The 18,532-nt window shown below is 48.5% G+C and overlaps 7 protein-coding genes across 7 annotated transcripts; 2 read left to right on the top strand and 5 right to left on the bottom strand.

Moving 5' to 3' along the window:
• The first annotated feature begins 55 nt into the window (after positions 1–55).
• On the top strand, positions 56–1,950 carry B0J16DRAFT_279373 (Alpha/Beta hydrolase protein). Its single transcript, XM_046123861.1, has 3 exons — positions 56–417; positions 564–732; positions 865–1,950. The coding sequence occupies exons 1-3, from the start codon at positions 404–406 to the stop codon at positions 1,747–1,749; spliced, it is 1,068 nt and encodes a 355-aa protein (XP_045989549.1). The 5' UTR covers positions 56–403; the 3' UTR covers positions 1,750–1,950.
• Positions 1,951–3,445, bottom strand: B0J16DRAFT_279378 (Oligosaccharyltransferase subunit Ribophorin II-domain-containing protein). The gene is made up of 4 exons (XM_046123862.1): positions 3,219–3,445; positions 2,923–3,118; positions 2,584–2,871; positions 1,951–2,534 (listed from the first exon to the last, which is right to left on the bottom strand). Exons 1-4 carry the CDS (start codon positions 3,341–3,343, stop codon positions 2,295–2,297), a joined length of 849 nt encoding a protein of 282 aa, XP_045989550.1. The 5' UTR covers positions 3,344–3,445; the 3' UTR covers positions 1,951–2,294.
• Positions 3,446–3,588: 143 nt separating this feature from the next.
• B0J16DRAFT_329325 (arylamine N-acetyltransferase 2) lies at positions 3,589–5,066 on the bottom strand. The gene is made up of 2 exons (XM_046126322.1): positions 4,523–5,066; positions 3,589–4,464 (listed from the first exon to the last, which is right to left on the bottom strand). The coding sequence occupies exons 1-2, from the start codon at positions 4,891–4,893 to the stop codon at positions 3,879–3,881; spliced, it is 957 nt and encodes a 318-aa protein (XP_045989551.1). The 5' UTR covers positions 4,894–5,066; the 3' UTR covers positions 3,589–3,878.
• Positions 5,067–5,370: 304 nt separating this feature from the next.
• Positions 5,371–7,357, bottom strand: B0J16DRAFT_279382 (peptidase family M28-domain-containing protein). Its single transcript, XM_046123863.1, has 2 exons — positions 6,211–7,357; positions 5,371–6,155 (listed from the first exon to the last, which is right to left on the bottom strand). The coding sequence occupies exons 1-2, from the start codon at positions 6,864–6,866 to the stop codon at positions 5,618–5,620; spliced, it is 1,194 nt and encodes a 397-aa protein (XP_045989552.1). The 5' UTR covers positions 6,867–7,357; the 3' UTR covers positions 5,371–5,617.
• Positions 7,358–8,108: 751 nt separating this feature from the next.
• Positions 8,109–10,585, bottom strand: B0J16DRAFT_329328 (CDP-alcohol phosphatidyltransferase-domain-containing protein). The gene is made up of 4 exons (XM_046126323.1): positions 10,044–10,585; positions 9,842–9,951; positions 9,566–9,691; positions 8,109–9,514 (listed from the first exon to the last, which is right to left on the bottom strand). The coding sequence occupies exons 1-4, from the start codon at positions 10,120–10,122 to the stop codon at positions 8,522–8,524; spliced, it is 1,308 nt and encodes a 435-aa protein (XP_045989553.1). The 5' UTR covers positions 10,123–10,585; the 3' UTR covers positions 8,109–8,521.
• Positions 10,586–11,692: 1,107 nt separating this feature from the next.
• Positions 11,693–12,409, bottom strand: B0J16DRAFT_259837 (uncharacterized protein; the record flags this gene model as incomplete). Its single annotated transcript, XM_046123224.1, has 3 exons — positions 11,693–12,106; positions 12,164–12,252; positions 12,304–12,409. 3 exons carry the CDS (start codon positions 12,407–12,409, stop codon positions 11,693–11,695), a joined length of 609 nt encoding a protein of 202 aa, XP_045989554.1.
• A 3,092-nt stretch (positions 12,410–15,501) lies between these two features.
• Positions 15,502–16,545, top strand: B0J16DRAFT_30054 (Phox homologous domain-containing protein). Its single transcript, XM_046124568.1, has 3 exons — positions 15,502–16,106; positions 16,171–16,349; positions 16,398–16,545. Exons 1-3 carry the CDS (start codon positions 15,672–15,674, stop codon positions 16,459–16,461), a joined length of 678 nt encoding a protein of 225 aa, XP_045989555.1. The 5' UTR covers positions 15,502–15,671; the 3' UTR covers positions 16,462–16,545.
• Positions 16,546–18,532: the final 1,987 nt, after the last annotated feature.

Genomic DNA, 18,532 nt, shown 5'->3' on the forward strand with positions numbered 1-18,532 from the left:
AACAACGTCACAATAACGAAAGGGACGAGCTGTGATTCATAGCTGGAGATCTCGGGCTATTTTCTTCTCTTCCCCCCCTCTCCACTTTGGACCCCTGGTCCAACTGCTCCTGACAAGTGATTAATTGCTTTTTGCGTTAGATATATCACAATACATACTGCAAAACTCATCACCTCTTTTCTTATTCTCTCATCTTCTTCAACTCCTCGCGTAGGCTAGTCTATCTTAGTTTGGTGACATTCTTAGATTGAATACGATACCCGCAACCTGCAGATACTATCCGACAGCGTCGTTGCTCTTCTTGCGACAAGACAGCTCAGCTCAGACCTTCCTGTGAGCTACACAACCGTGTTTGCGCAGAAGGAACCAGTGGTATAAAAGCAAACAACTTCAAGTATCTATAATGGCGTCTGACATGTGAGTCCTCCATCATCATCATCACCTTCATCCTAATCGTCTTATTTTCTACTACATTGTTATTTTCTTTACCTGCATTCTTTTTTCATTTCACTTGTTCTCATGTGTGGTTTCAAAGGTCACTTACACGCAATGCGTCATCCTAGAACTCGCTCGCTTCCCTCCATTGAGGAGACCCTCAACCACCCAGCCTACCCAACTACCCTATGGGCGCTGGAGCCTCACTCTCAAGGCAAAGTTTCTGTTGCCGAAGGTCGCGGTGGTCCAGTTGGCATTGCATGGGAAATTCACGGCGAAGGACCCGTCAAGCTTGTGGTACGTTTCTTCCGTCAAATCTCCTCAATCTCTCCGTCCATGTATTACGCTTTTACCGCTTTTGCCTTGTTACATTCGTCCTCAATGACTTCGAGTAAACGGTTGGGATGAGTCCACTAACGACATAAGTAGCTTGTTATGGGCCTAGCAAGCGTCAAGACTTCGTGGCAGCGTCAAACAAAGTATTTCGGCCATGATCGTGGCGACAAGTACTCGGTTCTAATCATTGATAACCGAGGGATGGGCGCTAGCGACAAGCCATTTGGTGTCTATTCTACCAGCGGCATGGCCCTCGATATCATCGAGGTTATTGATCATGTTGGTTGGACAGCTGAACGTGACATCAACCTCGTAGGTATCTCCATGGGTGGCATGATCTGCCAGGAGATTGCTATTCGCATCCCTGAGCGTCTGCAATCCCTTACCCTCATCTGTACCTCAGCGCGTGTCCAGAATACAACGGGCTTCTTGGCTACAGTGACAGAGCGCATGGGCTGGCTTGTTCCTAAGACCATGGAGCGCACTATCGTCGACACATCGCTCAAGCTCTTCACACCAGAGTGGCTCGTCGCACCAGATGATGACGAACTACCCGAGCCCGGCGTCACTCCAAGATGTGGTCCACCGCCAGCAGAGGCTGGTCCAACATACCGTCTATTCGAATCCAACTTCCAGCGTTTCCAAGCTCAGGAACTTACCAAGAAACGGAACCCCGAAGTATTCAGCTCCACTATGCTCATGTGTCAACTCGCAGCAGCGGCCTTACATAACAAGTCAGACGACCAACTGCGTCAGATAGCAGATGCTGTTGGTTCTGAGCGTCTTCTCATTATGCATGGGAAGCGCGACAACATGATCACGCTCCCCAACGGCGAGAGACTTATCAAGGTTATGAAGCCAGCTACTGTACACATCGTGGAGGATATGGGACATGCTCCTATCCTAGAGCGGTCACAATGGTTCAACAGTGTCTTGGAGGAACAGCTGAGTATGTGGGAAAAGCCGAAGGAGGAATGAGAGTGGGCAGCATTTTGGAGATATGAGTAATCTTGCAGGGTGATTGGTTTGTGTGAATGAGAACAGGTGAGAATGTGTAGGAATTATAATGGTTATAAACAAAGGGGTTTCACATGTCTTTAATCCGAGAATACCTAAGTTAGCAAGTAGATGCATTCATGACACAAATTCGCTTATTAGAGCCTATCAATCATTCAGAGCCATTAGATTTGACTCTAGGTTTTGCTTCTATTCTACTGTACATCTATTTTAAGCTGTCGAATCGAAATCGTCCTCTCAGATAAGTTACCCCTCGAAACCCCCGTCGTTAACGTTTGATGTTACAGTAGTTCCTGGTTTTGCCAACACCATGCATGTCTCCAGAGCTCATGTTGGGGTAGATAAATTCGTATGTGTAGATGTATCTTCTCATAATCCACTTACGAAGTGTCGGCCGCCGAAGGCATAAGAAACGAAATAATTTATTCACCTTATGGTAGTTTCGGTCAGCACTAAGGATACTTTATTTCGGTAACCTAAGCCTTAGACATATCTTGTCAACCCGCTCATCTCTTGCGGTCGAGGCGGCGACCCTGTACCTCGCTCAGAGCCTTAACGCCGCTCAAAAAGCACACAACACCAAGGCCTGCAAAAACGGGCAGTGCCTCGAAAAGGTTCCACTTCAGGTAGTAGAGAAGAAGAGATCCCTCAAGAGCGACAATAGAGCCACCGAAGAGAGCATGGGAGATGGGTGCCTTTTTGAAAGCCTCGGGTAGATGGTCCAGGTTGGCGCCGTTCACACGCCACTATATAAATATTAGTTTGATTTTTTGTTATAAAGGTAGATGCACATACTGCGACGATAAGACCAGGGAAAAAGAACGCAATGCTAAGCACGGCCGCAATTGAGAGGATCTTGGGAGGGCTCGAGTCGCCGACCCTGAAGATGTGGTGGATCTCGGCTCGAGGTCCGTATCGTAGAGGACGCTCGAATGAGGGACGAGGAGCGTTGGGTACGTGGTAGATCTCGATGTCGAAGATGGGAGAGATGAGAGGGCTGGAGGAGCCGAAGGAGCCCAGCACGAGGTTGGCCTTGAGAGGTTCGTCCGAAAGGATGAACACAGTAGGGAGATCCTTGTGCGACTGGGAACTTGATTAGCTGGGTCGTTTATGGAGGATTCTGCGATCGCATACAATAGTGACACTGCCCTTTCCAGAAGACTTGATGTCTAAAGGCAGGGAGATCTCGAGGCCGGTCGACTCGGTAATAGTAACAAAGGCCTGGTGAGGACGCTTCGCCTCGTCACCTTCGGTCGTAGTCAATGAGAGTTTGATAGAATCTTTCTCTCCAAGAATAAGAGTCTTATCCACGGGCTTCTGGCTGCTGAACCTATACAGTTAAGAGCTGTCAGCACGCATTCTTCTGCAATCGCTTCCGCATGATGCAACACCATCATGGCAACTCTGGAGGAACGGGACAGCTAGCTTACTTGGCAGTAGCGCCGTGTCCTATTTTGGAGGCGACAGTAACAGAGCCATCTTTGAAGCTCCAAGAGGAGGCAGCGCTAGCTACACTCGTCAAGAAAACAAGGGACGATGCGATTGAGAAGCGCATGATATCGACGTTATCGCAGGTCGATTGGGTTCGAGAGTTGAGGCCAAGTGGATGGGACAGGACAGCTTGAGAATGGACCTCGCTCGAAACAGTAGCGCAGCTTAAGGTGCGTTACGTGGTGGAAGTGGGATTATTTTATTGGTCAAAGCTATATGTAGAGTGGGGATGAGAATCGAGCTCCTACTTTAGGGTAAGTGTAACTTGCAAGAGACTGGATGGAGAAGGAACCACTGCGAATTTATCAACTTGATCTTTCCTTCTAGGGCTCTATAAGTTTACAGCTTCAAACTCCCAAATCGCATTTAGTTGTACTTTGTTCATCTTACTTCCTCAGAAGTCGAGAATAGACGAAATGACACGAACACGGTAGCGGCAAAACGAATCTGGGTCACCAGTTGCTAATGAACATTCAGTCTAGAATTAGAAATATAGAAAAGACAGCTCTACTGACCGTGAGCAAGAGCAAACAAATATAGGATCCATTTCTGTTATGAAAAACCAACCTAAAAGACAAATAACCAATGGTATACGCATTCTACTCGCTCTTAATCTCAGTCTCAAAGCCCTTGATGGCCTCTCTCTCCTCCATCGTCAACTCGATCCCGAAATACTCCTTTAACGCCTCCACTCTCTCACCCTCACTCTTCAACTCTTTAAGCACTATCGTCTTGCCTCCAGGGTTCTCCTTGACTACGTCGTTAACCAACATGCGCTTTCCATAAATCTCCTCGCCCGTCGGTGACGTCTTGCTTTCCCTCAGCATGAACTTCACAACCAGAACGGTGTGTGTTTGGAAACTTCGAGGGCTCGTGCCTGTGTAGCAGTTGGAGATCTCGAAATCGGCAGGTAGCCACTCGACAGAGTGGCTGAAAGCGTAGAAGCTGGTCCATGACTGATCGGGAGAGTTGCGACATTGGTAGATCCAGAGGCGGCGACCGGCTGTGAGCTCTGTTTGACCGGGAATGAAGTCCTTGATGAGACGGGCGTCTTGGGTTCCCATGTTGCGCCACTCGGCGCCCTCAACCAGAGGCATGGGCTTTGTAGGGCCATCGCCGCCAAAAGAGGCATCCATCACCCAGCGGGAGTTGTCAGGTAGTGTCACGATGTTGACAATGTGAACCCTGTTTGCAGATTAGAAAACAGGACTTGGAAGAAAGCAATTACACAGCTTCAACTTACCACCCAGGATATCCGCCATGAGGAACACCATCTTTTCGAAGACGGACTCGTACACCAACAGGATACACCTGAAAACCAAGAGCTCGAAGCATGTAGCAGAAGAACAGATTGCTCTCCATACAATAACCTCCTCTTCCGCGCCCATCAAGCACAAACTTCTGATACAGAGCCTGAGGCTCAAGAGTAATGTTGCGATGCGACGAGTAATGCAACGTCATGTTATCATAGGGAATCGTTGCAATCATATGCTGATGCAGCACAGTGAGAAAGGCATGATCTAGTATTGGCTCATTGTCGACGTAGAATTCTTGCGGTATTTGGAGATGCTTGAGAAACTTGGCGACCTGGGCTTCAGAGTATATGGCCGACATGATGAAGGTATAGTGGGAATATTGAGTTGATGTCTCAGTTCAAAGGATCAAGACTTCAAAGAACGAAGTTGGGAAAAGCTATCATTTAAATAGAGAAACTAACTACCTAGCCAGGTAAACTTACCAATGAGTCAAGATGGCTCAAAACAAGGCGACGTCGAATTGAATTACAAACATGATAACTACCTTACTCGTATGTCACGCAAAAGCCGTCGTGGAAGTTGGCCGTAACGTATCACGAACCTCGTTATCTCTCCAGACTCCATAAAAACGGTCCGGGGCTCAAACATGGAGACGAACGAATCATTCAAAAGCCAAAATCTACATGCGCCCTCTTTAGACAGACGCTGCCAGGGTTCACGATAGAAACGGCCAATCAGGACAATTTTGGCGTCTACTTCGGATGTTCTATGTTAGTCTGATCGGTAAGAAATGCCTCTGCGTCCTCGGTCCGTCTTGTACGGTACCCACGAGGGTTATGAGCGTTTTCTCAGGGTCCTTTTGACGTTGAAGGATCAAGTACGTGGTATCAAATGTGACTCAGCCAAAAGAGTAAATTCGCATGTCTTTGTAGATCAAAGATGCCCTGACTCCGGTATTTCTAACAAGAACCATTCATTCATTACATGACTCTTCCCATCACATCGCGCCTTTAACGCCAAGCCAAGCCCAAGAAACCCACCGACATTTCTCTCACTGGTGTGAGTATGTACTTCAATGTCTTCTAAAGTTCCGTCCTCTTGCTTGATGTCGTTGTGACTGCTGCACCATTCCTCTTCGCTTTAGTCCCTGCCAACTTAGGCATAAAGTCTTGAATGCCCATCCAATCCACTACAAACGCAGTCGTGATCCTCGCCCAGTCCCGCACAGTTGGCAGATCGAGGTGCTCACCGTCATCCGTCATCTCATGCCAGACATCAGGGAATGGCGTTGGAATAAGGTGCAAAATATCAACGCCGCGCTGCATAAAGGGTCGGTGGTCGTCGTCGATGTAGCTGCGTGTGAAACGATTGGCAGACTTGTTGCTCTCTGGCATGAAGTTGACCTTGGGCTTAGTCTCAAGAACGCCGAGTTGTCGCATTCGCTCCTCCAGGCCAGCCATAGCCTTATACGCCCAATGCGTGGTGAGAAAGTACGAAGGAATGTTAGGGTTTGGAGAACCAAGAAGGTCGAGCAGAACAAACAGACTGATAGAGTCGAGAGGTGTCCTATAAGTTGCTAGAGAGCCGTGGAACTGGGACTCCCACTCCGCAGCAAGTGATCTTGAAACAATGTTAGACAATTCATCCACTTTCCGTATTGCATGCCGTGACTTACCTTGCCCCGTAAAGTGAGTCTTCATCAGTCCAGTGCTTGAACGCCTCTTCACCGTCTAGAAAAATGATTTGGATTCCCTGTGTCTCCTCAAGGCTATCGTCTATATCGCCATCCTTCTGCATCTTGTTCCACTTGGCCTTCAGGGGCTCCTCAATACTTCTCGCGACATGCATCAACATGGCACATGGCGCAGCGCTATCGATTGCGCCGATGAACCCCTCCGGCTCGTACTTGCTGTCGTAGTGTGCGACCAGCGTAAGTCGACTGACATCTCCCTTCTGCGCCCATGGGGGGTCTCGTCGAAAGATGAGGTTCGAGAAGGGAACCTGCTTGTTTCCAGTCACAGGAGTCTTGGAGGTAGAATTCTGCCACTCGAGTGTCCATTCAGGAAGGTTCTCCGTAAAGAAGTCGACAAAGTGCTTTTGAGTGCGCAACTGCCCTTCGGTGCCGGGGACACGAGGGATCAGAATAGGAGCAAGCAGCTTGCCATTCTTGATATCGAAGTCGTCGCCGGGCGAAGGAATGCTCTGGAGGACATCGTCGGAAAGCGTCATGGACTCGGCAACCGTCGATACGAGGAGACAGGCGAAAAGGAGTAGCTTTGCAAAGAATGGCAGCGAGGATGGCACTCGAGGCATTGTTGAGGATGCAGCCATAGGAAGGACGGACACCAATAAATACTACTTTAAACCAACAAGGAGCGGGTTTTGGGTCGATTTATCGTGGGGCGCAAAACTAGCTCATTCCGTCCGAAGGATTGTAATTCGACGTCGAGCAAACTGGCGGCAAGGCGAAGCAGCGAACGTAAATGTCGTGGACAAAGCAATTGGAACAAACAAACCGCTTCGTGTCAGGAGTTGTGAAGCTCTCCAATCCAGACCATGCAAGGGATGAGTATAAGGACAGGTACGACAAGACCGGCTGAAGTGGGGGAGACGACAGCGCTGTGGTACTCTAAATCAAACCTACTGCTGCAGCCAAAAATGTGTACCTTGAACTAGCATGTATGGAGCGAACCACATGGAACCCCAGATGTAGCAGGTCAAAGCGTACTATTATTCTATATCTTGATGGTCTGCACTTCTCATCAGTTGGTTAGAACAATAGAATACCTGTCAAGCCACTGTAATACAAGATCAAATAGCAAGACACAACAATGGAATTTTGTGCCCATCCTTGTGGGCAGAGACCGCCTCCTTCATGCTAAATGGCGGGGAAGACACAAGACCCTTGATCACATCAGTCACTCTAATAAATCACAGGCAGGGGCTGAATACTAGAGTCTAATTGGTCCATGATAATAATTGCACGGCTAAATGCCGAATAACCTCACCGATATTGGATGCCCGAACAAGACCTAGGAACCTACTCATTTGGGTTTCCAAAAATGTCAATTATTACTTCTATTTTAGAAGCAACCATGCTCGCTTTGGGACACACACTGCCGAAGTTTCCTTATGTTAGTTCGTGTGTAAAGAAAGGCCAGAGGAGACGGAAGAATGCTGCGCTTCCGTCTACACTGGATCTAGGCCAGTTGATGGTGTTAAGCTTCAGCCAGTGTTTATGGATTTGCTTGCACAGGTGATCAATCTACCTAGGTACTTTAGTGAGTTCTTTGATAGAATCTCTTGATTGACAACCTATTTGAGAAGCCCACTAGCTCTATCTGGTACGTAAAAAAAGGCTATTGAAAGATGCTGTTGTAGGACACCAATCAGAATCTCAACAACATCCAACAAGATATCCTCTCCCAATAAGATCAGTTCGTAATCGCAGCAACTCAATCAACAGATGAGCTAGCGCAGGCTACGTCATCCCGCTCACACCATCCCTCAAGAACGGGAGCATAGCGAACTAGCATGGTAACGTATCACAAGGCGGCAGAAGGAAAGAAAAGCGCAGAGATAAAATATAAGTGATTATAATGCTGTCATATTGAATTTCGACTCGCGTGCTATGCGCCAAAGCCGGGCCTTATCCAAAAGGCCATGATTCCCCTGTCATCTACACATACTCCTCGTTGAGATCTATTAAAAGTTATACTCCAAAGGTTCTTGACTGGACATAAGATCTTTATCCTGGCGTCAAAAGAATGCGGTAACCCGCTAAGTAAACACCAAACGCCCATCATCATGCTTTGTTCTTTCGCCTGTATTGCGACACCGATAATTTTTCCATGTTCTCTGTCTCAAATGCTGCGCCTTTGTAGGAGAATGCCGATTAGGTGATAGTATATTCATCGCTTCGATCTATCAGGCATCGTTTTTGCTTTCAACCAAGTTCTGAAAGAACCAGAGCGGCTATTTCCGGCTTAATGCAGCTTGTTGGCAGCCTGAGCCGCCTTGTTGGCGATCTGCTTCTCCTTGGGAATGGTGAGGGCGTTGATGCCGAGGTAGTTGCAAATGCTGGTGACAACGAGCCAGGCCCAGCGGAAGTAGATGACCATGGAAAAGAGCAGATAAGCCCACAGGTAGAAAAGCTCGAACTGAGCGCTGATTTGAGGGAATCCGAGACGAGGCAAGTTTCCGAGGATAGCACCACCAATGAGGGGGTACAGCATGGCGGTCCACCAGGGGAAAGGTTGGCGGGTCAAGTGGGCGAGAATGATCTTGGTTGTCAAACGACCGAAGACAAATGACATAATGAAGCAGAAGAGCATGAGGTGGTTCTCAGATCGAATAGTGCTGTAAGGGGAGAAGATCCAAGCAGCGATCGAGACGGTGTAAACGCCCATGGGAATCCACTCAAGGAAGACAGGGAGGACAGGCTCTCCTCGAGATCTGCGAGCCTTGGCAACGTTGAGAACACAGAAGGGGATCTGTGTGAAGACAAGGGAGCCAATGATCAAGCCGACCCAAACGTCCTTGAAACTGGTCTCACCAAGGAGCTCAGCGAGGCCGGGGAGGCGGTCCTTGATGCCATTAGCCAGAGGAATAGCCCAGACACCAGGTCCCCAAATTCCAGAGATGATCATGATCGCGCAGGCAATAAGGATACCCTCGGTAGGTCCGTTGATATAACCGAGGAAGAGCGTGTGCGTGTGGTAGGTCTCCCATGTCGAGAAGAACATAGGCAGGCAAGGGCAGAGAGCCGTGACAATACCAGCCGTAGAGGTTCCCAGGCCCATGGAAGCGGTTCCGAGCAGACTGCCGAGCGTGCAGTTCAGAGAGTCAATACCGTGGTCGAAGAGTTCGCCGAGGCCGCTGGAGGTTCCGGTTCGTCGTGCTTGCTTTCCGTCGAGGTTATCCATTGTTTGATACATGAAGAGACCGAATGCGAAACTGAAGTAGAGCCATGATGGAGCCTACACCAATATTAGTTCCTGGTTCCAAACAAGTCAATGGTTCAAACATACCGGTCCAACCAGATCAGGCATCCAGATTGCACAGAAAACAACGTTTATGAGAATGAAGCAGAAACCCAAAAGGGTGACCATGTTGGGCGCGATCCATAGTGGCAGGAGGTTGACAGAGGCGTTCCACTATGACAAAATGCGGGTTAGCTATCGTGAGCTTTAAAAACTTGGCAGGATATGGACGAATTGCTTTCGCTACGCCAATCTGGCGACTGAAGCTCCAAGGAAAACGATAGGAATGCGGATAGACTAGTTCGAGGTTGGGGAAGCACATACGAAGGGACCGAGAACGTATTTCGAGACTGGCGACATGTCGACACTTGAGTACTTGTATGACTTGAAGTGCACAAGTGCGTCATCAGAGATGCACTCGGCAACATTTTTTTCTATTGAACATGTCAATTAGCTTCCAGCGCACTTCCACAAGCTCAAGCAATCCAAATAGTTAGAATGCTTCTCATGGGACTTCTCAACTTACTCGTATTAGGAGCCATATCAATACCATCCGGGTCGGTGGCCGTTGGGTTGTAGAGCGGGAGAGTCTCGCTTGTAGACATGGTGAAAAGAGAGGGGCCGGAGGAGGAGGGGCAAAATGGGGGTCTCTTTTAAACAGAAGGAGGGAAAACGCGTCGGCGATAAACCCCCAAAGATTGGACCTGCAGCAGCGTGCACGCGCGAGAATATTTCTTGCAGTGACAGGGTACAGTACTGGACAAGAGCTAGAAGATCCTCGGTTCTTTCTTAGATAAGTAACCCTGAAAGAGACGAGCAGCGTAGCACGTGGGCTGTAAATAGGTTGACAATAGGCGGGCGATTCTTATCGACAATGACAGATGAGTTTCAAGCCAAGGAATATGCGACAGAGCTGATTTGCGCAAACGATCGGGAGGGCTGAGACAGAGTAAAACAGTCCCAGAATAGCGGTGAAGTGCGCAACAATGGATTATTATAATACAGAATATGTGTCGATGGACAATTGTCGCCAAAGGGCTTTGTTGTTTTTAAGAAAAGAGAGGGCTGAAGAAGGTTTAAAGGGGGCAGGTTCTGCTCACTCAAGACGGACGTGGACTCGAAATTGGAACTTGGACTTTCGCACTGGTAAGGTATCGTCCACTCGTACCAGTCAAGCCCCCTGGGTCGTAAACGCCCCATGCGTAAAGGAGCGATCAGATCCACTGGACGACTCCGCCTACAGGGGAATTAGACGTCTAAAATTGGGCAATTAGCGGCTCATTTACGTATTAGAACTCGACCGGTCCAAAAAAATTCAGTCTGACAGCTAACGAGATAGTTTCTGTCGGCTTTCAATAGCCCCTTTCCTGACTCGAGAGCTGAGTGACCTCTTGCTGGGACTCTCATAGTGTTAATCCCATATAAATGAACAGGAGTCGCATGTCTATAAACGGCCTTGCGTTGGTACTGTATGTGACACTCGTGTTCATCCGTCAGAGCCGAGAAGATGGGTCCCGTTTATCCTGCATTGACTTTCACATGCCCATTCAGGCTCATGAGCGCGTGAGCACACTGTCAACAAGTAACATGGATACGAGAACTGGCCATTCTAGCGCCATTCGAAGAAGGATTGGAGTGCGAGTCAGCAAACAGCACTGTACACCGGCGGCTTGGTTGATCCGATGGCCCGATGAGGCGTCTAGAACGTCCCAACGGTCCTGTAGAACTGGAATGTGGAGTGAAACTCAATCGATTGTTAGCAAACTCATCAATAGGGGTGGCGCCTAACCTCAAACTGAAGAAAGGTTACGTTTCTCTGACTAGATAGTACAGCTGATAGATCACGTCGGATTCAATAGTTGCAACTCAGTGTGGTGGCTTGACTGCAGGAAAGCAGTCAATGACATTGTATTGTGTCCTTTGCTAACCACTCGTTTCCTTTTAGCTGTCTTTCGACATTACCCCTATTAATGCTGCGGGAGGGCGTTCCCTAGTATATCGAAATCATGAAACCAATAATGTACCGCCAAAAAGACAACCAAACACCTAGACGTCCAAGGCTTTCAAGGAATGTATGCGCAATAAATGAGAAGTGAACAAATGCAAAAATCGGACACGAAGTCCATGTCCGTCCATCGCAATAGTGCAAGAAGCCGACATTATGCTCTTACGCACTTATAGCATGGCAAAGCCGGTGAAGATGGTGCCCAAGACAATAGTCAGGCCCCATGTTCGACCAACCTCGATGGCAGCAGCACCGTTGCTCTTTTTTGACTCGGCCGACTCAGAGTCGTCATCCTCGCTTCCAGGGGTGCCGGTATAGACTGTGTTGGGGTCATCGGTGGCACTAGCTGTAGCCTTAACAGCAGCACTGTCGGTAGCTGTTGATGTGGTGTTGTACTTCTTAGGGTTGCTGGCACCACAAGGGTTGTCCTCTCGGCAGGAGGAAGCACAAGAGGCGCTGCCCTTACAATCCTCAACACACTGGTTTCCCCATTCTTGGCAGACGTAGAAAGGCAGAGTGAGCGAGTATTCGGAGATGTTGGGCTGTTTGCCGTCACTGCAGATACATCCGTATGTAAGAGTTTTCTGAGAAAGAATGTTAGTCTATGCCGAACTATTAAAAAGTTTGAAGACAGGACTTACAGGGTCACATTCGTTGACCTTAGCATCTCCCTTACTAGTCTGCTCACAGATCATGGGGCATGTCTCCTTCTCGTTCATGCACCACACACCTGCATTGCTGTTAGAAGGGTTTGTCCTAGACATGGAGAATGTCTACTCACGGCGTTGAGCGATGGGCACACTCTCAGGGTCGATCACATAGTCGGCATTGACAAGGGTGACAGCTGAAGCAGCAGCTGCGAGAACGATTGTTCGAAGAGAAGGCATTATGATGGCGTATCGTTGGTTTGTAATGAAAATTGACCGTGTTTTATGCTGGTAGGTATGTGTGTCGGTTTCGTGTCGACTGTTCGCAAACGATGAATATTGATGGAAGGTGGTTTGCTTCTGTAGGGGGTCAGCGGTCTTATTCTATTCGAGAACTGGCGCTCGGTTCTTCTTAGACTGGGGAGATTGAAGTGATTGTGAGGAAGAGGTAGGTATGCAAGAGGCTATCACTAAGACAACCAAAGAAGGAAGTGTCACCTTGCCGCTGTTTGACTTACAAATAGGTAGACAGTAGCAAATTCTAAACGAGGAGCGACAGAATGAATAGAAGATCAAGATGGAGAATTAACGACTGTCTGATATAGCGAGTGTATCAAATACAGTTGAGGAGAGGAAGGAAGAAGATGAAGAAAAAGGTCGAGGAGGTCCGAGACATATCAACGATACCACAGACCACAAACCAGCGCTGTAAGCGGTAAGCCATGAACCCATAAGACCTGACCCCAGCTTCTCGCTACCACCGCGTTACAGCGTTAAGAGAAATGATCTGGAGCAAGTTCAGGGCGAGACCCGAGGCTGGGCAATATCATGACCACGGAGTTGCACCAGCAGCACCAATCTTCCTCGTTACTTTTGGCAGGGAGCAGGGGACCTCAGCAGTGAAAAGTCGATATTGGGTTTAGCTCAGCTTCATACCAACAGGCATGGGAGGTTATTTGCTCCATATCGCCCGCCACTCGGCGCATTTCGTGCGCAGAGCATCCTAGCATCCGCTCCAAGCTATGCCACATCGACTCCAACTAGCACGGCTCGCCGCTGAAGCTTGGGCGTTTTAGGGCGGTCTGGGGAGCTTGGCCTGAAGTTCCATGATTGTAATCTCCAGGGCCCTTGGTTTTAACAGACACGATTAAAAGGAGTCGATTTTATTGATCTGATTCCCAATAGCCCTGTCTCTTTCTCTCTGATCTTCCGCAGATCCCAATGGAGATCTCATTCAGCTTATTTTACGATAACATTTGGTGATCATTTCGATCAGTTCCATGTCTCTCATGGCCACGCGAGTATTCCCTCGTTTCCTTTGAACCACCTGTCTCATCATTCAATCTTTCTTGGCTTGGTGGCGCGAACGGCCGAGGACGACTAAAGACTCCACATAATCATGAGCCCACTGCTGCACATGCACATTTGTTATGAGGGTCTTGCTCATCGTACGCCAACAAGTGCATCTTGAATCACGCCAACGACGCGTTCCAGTTGGTGGTTGAGGTTGTTCACAACAAAGTACGAGCCCACCATGAGCACGTCGGAGGATTCGTTACGGAGAATTGGCCACTCGGATGCGAGAATGGTGTCCAACTCTTCCCGTAAAGGGTAACTCTGTTTTTGTGCTAGGCATCTGGACCAGCCGATACCCTTCGTATTTCTTGCATGTAAGCGGGGCATGTCACTGAACCCTTTTTTCCTCAACCCCGCGCAATGCACAATGCAAGCCGACGAAGACATGATGCTTGATATCGCGCCAATAGTTGGTGTTGAGAGTATCTTTGTTTTGCTCCTCAGTGGTGCTGACGCGGCCAGAGAAACACTTGGCGTGTGCCGTGATTGCAAACTTGTTGAGGCGCTTCTGTGTACGCTACGCTTTTTATGAGATATCAGACACCAAAGTCTGTGAATCATGATTTAGACACCCAATTATTCCCAATATCGTAGGTGGTTTCACCATTTCTGTGGGCTGAGACATTTGAAAAAAAAATCGGGGAACCCTGGGACTTGGGTTATCAAGACTCGATTTGTCAATCGAGTACGGATACAATGTCCTATCGTCTGCCTATCCTGTTATCCGTGATGACTGGCTCTTGACACCTGTCGAGTTAGGGTGATTGCAGGATCTATGCTTACCCATGCTTAAAATATGGTGGATAACTCTATCTACGTAGTATGGGTGGCTAGCCGCATGGACAAGAATTCGAGACACTGACGTGCGCGGCACAAGCATCGTATCAAGGTCATCACGAAGTTACTACTAGCATGTCGTATCCGATCTGGGCTATCGAGGGCGACCTCGATGAGCATTCTAATTCTCCAATACAGTCGATTCCTGCCAAAACGCCATGAGATTTCTTACTCAGCCACCAGCCTCTCCATTTCTCTGCATTCCACTGGGAGTCTGCGAGTGGGTTTACAGTTCGGTCTGGACCGATGGCAATGTCTCATGATAGCATGAGAGTTTGCAGCCTGGAATAAAGCTGCCAGGGCCTCATGATACTTCCATCTCTCATCTACCTTGCTCCACAACATCCCGGAACCTTAGACATTCGGCATCCGACCCGGGCCTCTTTCTGTCCGGCATGGAACGGACGTGGCTTGCTGAACTCCGGAGTGATAAGTATACGATGTTGGTCGTGGACCTGTTGACGAAACTGCTTCCTTCTTTCACCGAGCATTTACCATTTGCTATAACTTTCGTTCGAATAGCGGCATGAGAGCGGAATTGTGTAGGTGGACATACTATTCCTCGAGCCAGATCATGTTATCGCATTATTGAATGGCCGGTCTAAACTTGCTTAAAGTGACCATATTATATCAGTCCTCGTGCTCAACGGTCAATTTTCCCGACACCTTGGCGCCTGCTAACCAGAGATCATGACCTGAAATTTAGAGGTGACAAACTCTACCGGGGCGTTGTGCTCACGGACTATGAGTTACCATCGACCGGGGCGCCGGCCCCTCCATCAACCGGAAAAAGGCAAGCTGCACGGACGGCCCGTCAACGGCGCCGTCCATACAGGAAAAGGAAGGTACAGTTGGGTAGAATTTCCACGACATCACTCCCATCCTTTCCATCAATTGAAACGAGTTATCGCCACCTCCATTCAAAGAACCATGTCTCTGTTTAGATCTCTCGCTCACCTTTCTTATTGAAGCCATCATTGTCTTCTCATGAATTGGATAATCAATTAAACATACTGATCATAATCAAATCTTTGCGCCCGAGGTATCGACTACTGCACAGTACTAGGGAAAAAAAGCAGGGCTGCAATTCATGGGCTGTTATTATCCTGACTCGCAAGACGACCTTGACCATTCATCAACATCACCCAGCTGAATCAACTGAATCACTGTTTCGATATTTCACAATCCGATTCCTTTCATCTCTAACATTGCCGCCCATCACCTGATACTCCCGACTTCCGCGCATCGACATTTTTCTCCCATCAGCGACTTTTGATATCCACAACTGTAGTGGTCACCGCATGGTTGAATGGCGACTGCGGTAGATCAAGTGCCCAGCAATGGCACTTTGGGCGCCGGCGCCTCGGTTTCGGACAACATCGAGACACAGACGATTTCTACCGACGTATTTGAGACACCACGCACATCCCTCGATCACGACCGAAACAATGACAATAACCCACGACATCTCTCTACCTCGTCTCCTCTCTCCCCGGTGACCTCCCCACCATATTGGCTCAATACACGTGGCGGCCATCAGCGGACGATCTCAAACATGTCGACCGAGTCTGTCCTTCCAGCCGGTGCCATCACCCTCCGTGACAATGAAGCGAGCGACTACGACGATCGCAATAGCGCTTGCTGGGCCAAGAGTGTTGAGATCGTCAACTATACCATCGTCAACGGTAGTGCGACAAATATCGGAGCGTTTGTGGTCTGGAATATACGTGTCGAAACTCTCAATGTAAGTGATCGGGCATTCTGGTGGTGGCGTTTTTGGCTTGACAATAAACTGACTGATACGGCAGGGAAGTTATATGAACATTCGAAAACGGTATTCGGAGTTTGACGACTTTCGATATCGGTTGGTTCAGACCTTCCCCGGGTTCGAGGCAGCTGTTCCGGCGCTTCCGCCTAAAAGTGTCATATCCAAATTCCGACCCCGTTTTCTGGAGAAGAGACGGGCTGGTTTACAATACTTCCTCAAGTGAGTATACTGGTCACCCCTTCCCCAAGATTATACTGACCTTATTAGTTGCATATTACTAAATCCCGAGTTTTCTGGGTCACCTGTACTCAAAGAGTTCCTCTTTGCATAGCGCCACTATCTTTTTTAGCATATTCTCTTCTTCACATATGTTTACCTTTCGGTCTCGAATATGAGCCCCCTTTGTACACACGATATATATTGCTAGGTCTGGTCGTGCACACATGCACAGGCCAGCAACCAAGATTAATGATAATGAGTTGGATGACTTACTACTTCTTAACGTCTCGCAATTGTCCAACATATTGATTGTTGACCAGAGCCAGCCTTGCGACAATGAGACTTTGCCCATTGGGAGGCCATGATATTGCCAAGACCTGGCACCGATGGAGAAAAAACAGTCAAGACTCTAATTATCGGATATATACCAATTGTCTGCCAAGGCGGCATCTTCAGCGGCATGTCATCGCTAGGGGTTTGAGATATCGTGACTGAGGGGGTCGAGCACAGCCTCAGAAATCCGCATGAAATTTCGATCCCTTCAGTCTTTATGAATTCGGTCACAGTCGCGGCGAAGCTACAGTGCTCCTATACCAAACCAAGCGTCTTATGGAAGCGATGTCATGGCCTAGCAGGAATAATGAATGCTTGTATCTATCTATTGAAGTAAGAGATGAGTTTCCCTGTTCTATTTACCTGCTTCCCAGCCGGCTAACGGTCAACGAAAGAAGGCTCGAATAGTTTACTAGAGACCCAATAAAACTCACCACAAGTACGTACGTGCATATCTTCAAGTACCGGTGGACGATTCAAGCGCAGAGTCTAGATGCTTATTTACGCTTATGCCAATCACGAGCGTTAGTAGCTGGGGGAAGGGTCCACAAGGCATAGCCAGGTTCTTGAATTTAACGTTTCAAGATAGGCACAGCATCCGTATACTTTACGAAATGAGCCTTAGACCGTTTAAGACGTCGGGACTTTGGTTGATAAAGGGCAGGGACACAAGGCTGAGCTGTTTAGAGGCCGGAGGGGATACGATTATGCCAATAATCTTGGATCTCTCACAGGTTTGCCAAGTGCCGTTCTTCCGGGGCAAGATCTTGTTGGTTTTCTGGGCATCGCCCTATGCCTGCGTCAGTGACAGAAGCACATGTATAAGAACGAGATAATCCAGATTATAGAGCCAGATGTTCGACTCGGAGATGATGCATTAGATCACAAGCAAGTTTTTATTCTTCTTTTCTATCTATAGTCAGTCATTTATGCCAACTTCAGTTTCCACCCCCACACTTGATCCAAGCAACCCCACGAACATGACGCAACTCGATATTCTAGAACAACGTTGTTTGATGTTACCGGTTTTAGTACCAGTCTCAGACAATATGGAGGGGACGACCCCGCGACAATCGCCAGTACAATTACCACCCCGTACCCGTGCCGACTCCAAATTCTCAGTCGTCAGCACTGCGTCATTGTCCCCCTCTACTGCATCTATTAGTGGTTACTCTTTAGCGACCAAAGCTAAGACAAGAGAATACATGGACTCTTTACGGCCCCCTTCGCCAAAAGAGTTCGAACGAATTGCATCTATTCAACAGCAGCGCGAACAAGAAACAAAGCGCAGAGATCGTGAACGCAGGCGCTGGTCGCGCGAAGCCCAGCGTCAGCGCGAAAGAGCAGCAAGCATGTCGACAGACAGTCAAAGTGACCAGGCGCATGCGCAAGCTGCCCGCACTATACAAAAGACGTTTCGGGGCTATCGCGCACGAAGAGAAATGGAAGGATTTGGCTTAGATGCAAGCACACGATGGGTTACGGCTGTGCGAGAAGCGCAATTTCGGAATGCAACTAGACCACGACCAAAGTCGGAAACCGAACTCGATGCTGCTGACGAGCCAGAAGCGGACGCTGTTGCGCAACATAGATCAGCAAATGCTCGTGCGAAATGGAAGAAGGCTAGTGCAATCGCACGACGAGCTGGTCACGATGACCTCCTCTCTGATTCCTCCTCCTCAGAATCCTCAGATGAAGATGCCTCGCCCGAAGAACGAGCCGTTGCACGAGCTCGACGTGAGAAAGCCACTGCGGATCGCAGGCACGAAGCTCGCATGATGGGTATCCGATACTTTCTCGAAATGGTCGATCAGAAACACCGATATGGAAGTAACCTTTGCAGATACCAT

Source organism: Fusarium flagelliforme (assembly GCF_020744385.1).
Source record: "Fusarium flagelliforme strain FIESC 12 MPI-CAGE-AA-0113 chromosome Unknown B0J16scaffold_1, whole genome shotgun sequence".
NCBI lineage: Eukaryota > Fungi > Ascomycota > Sordariomycetes > Hypocreales > Nectriaceae > Fusarium > Fusarium flagelliforme.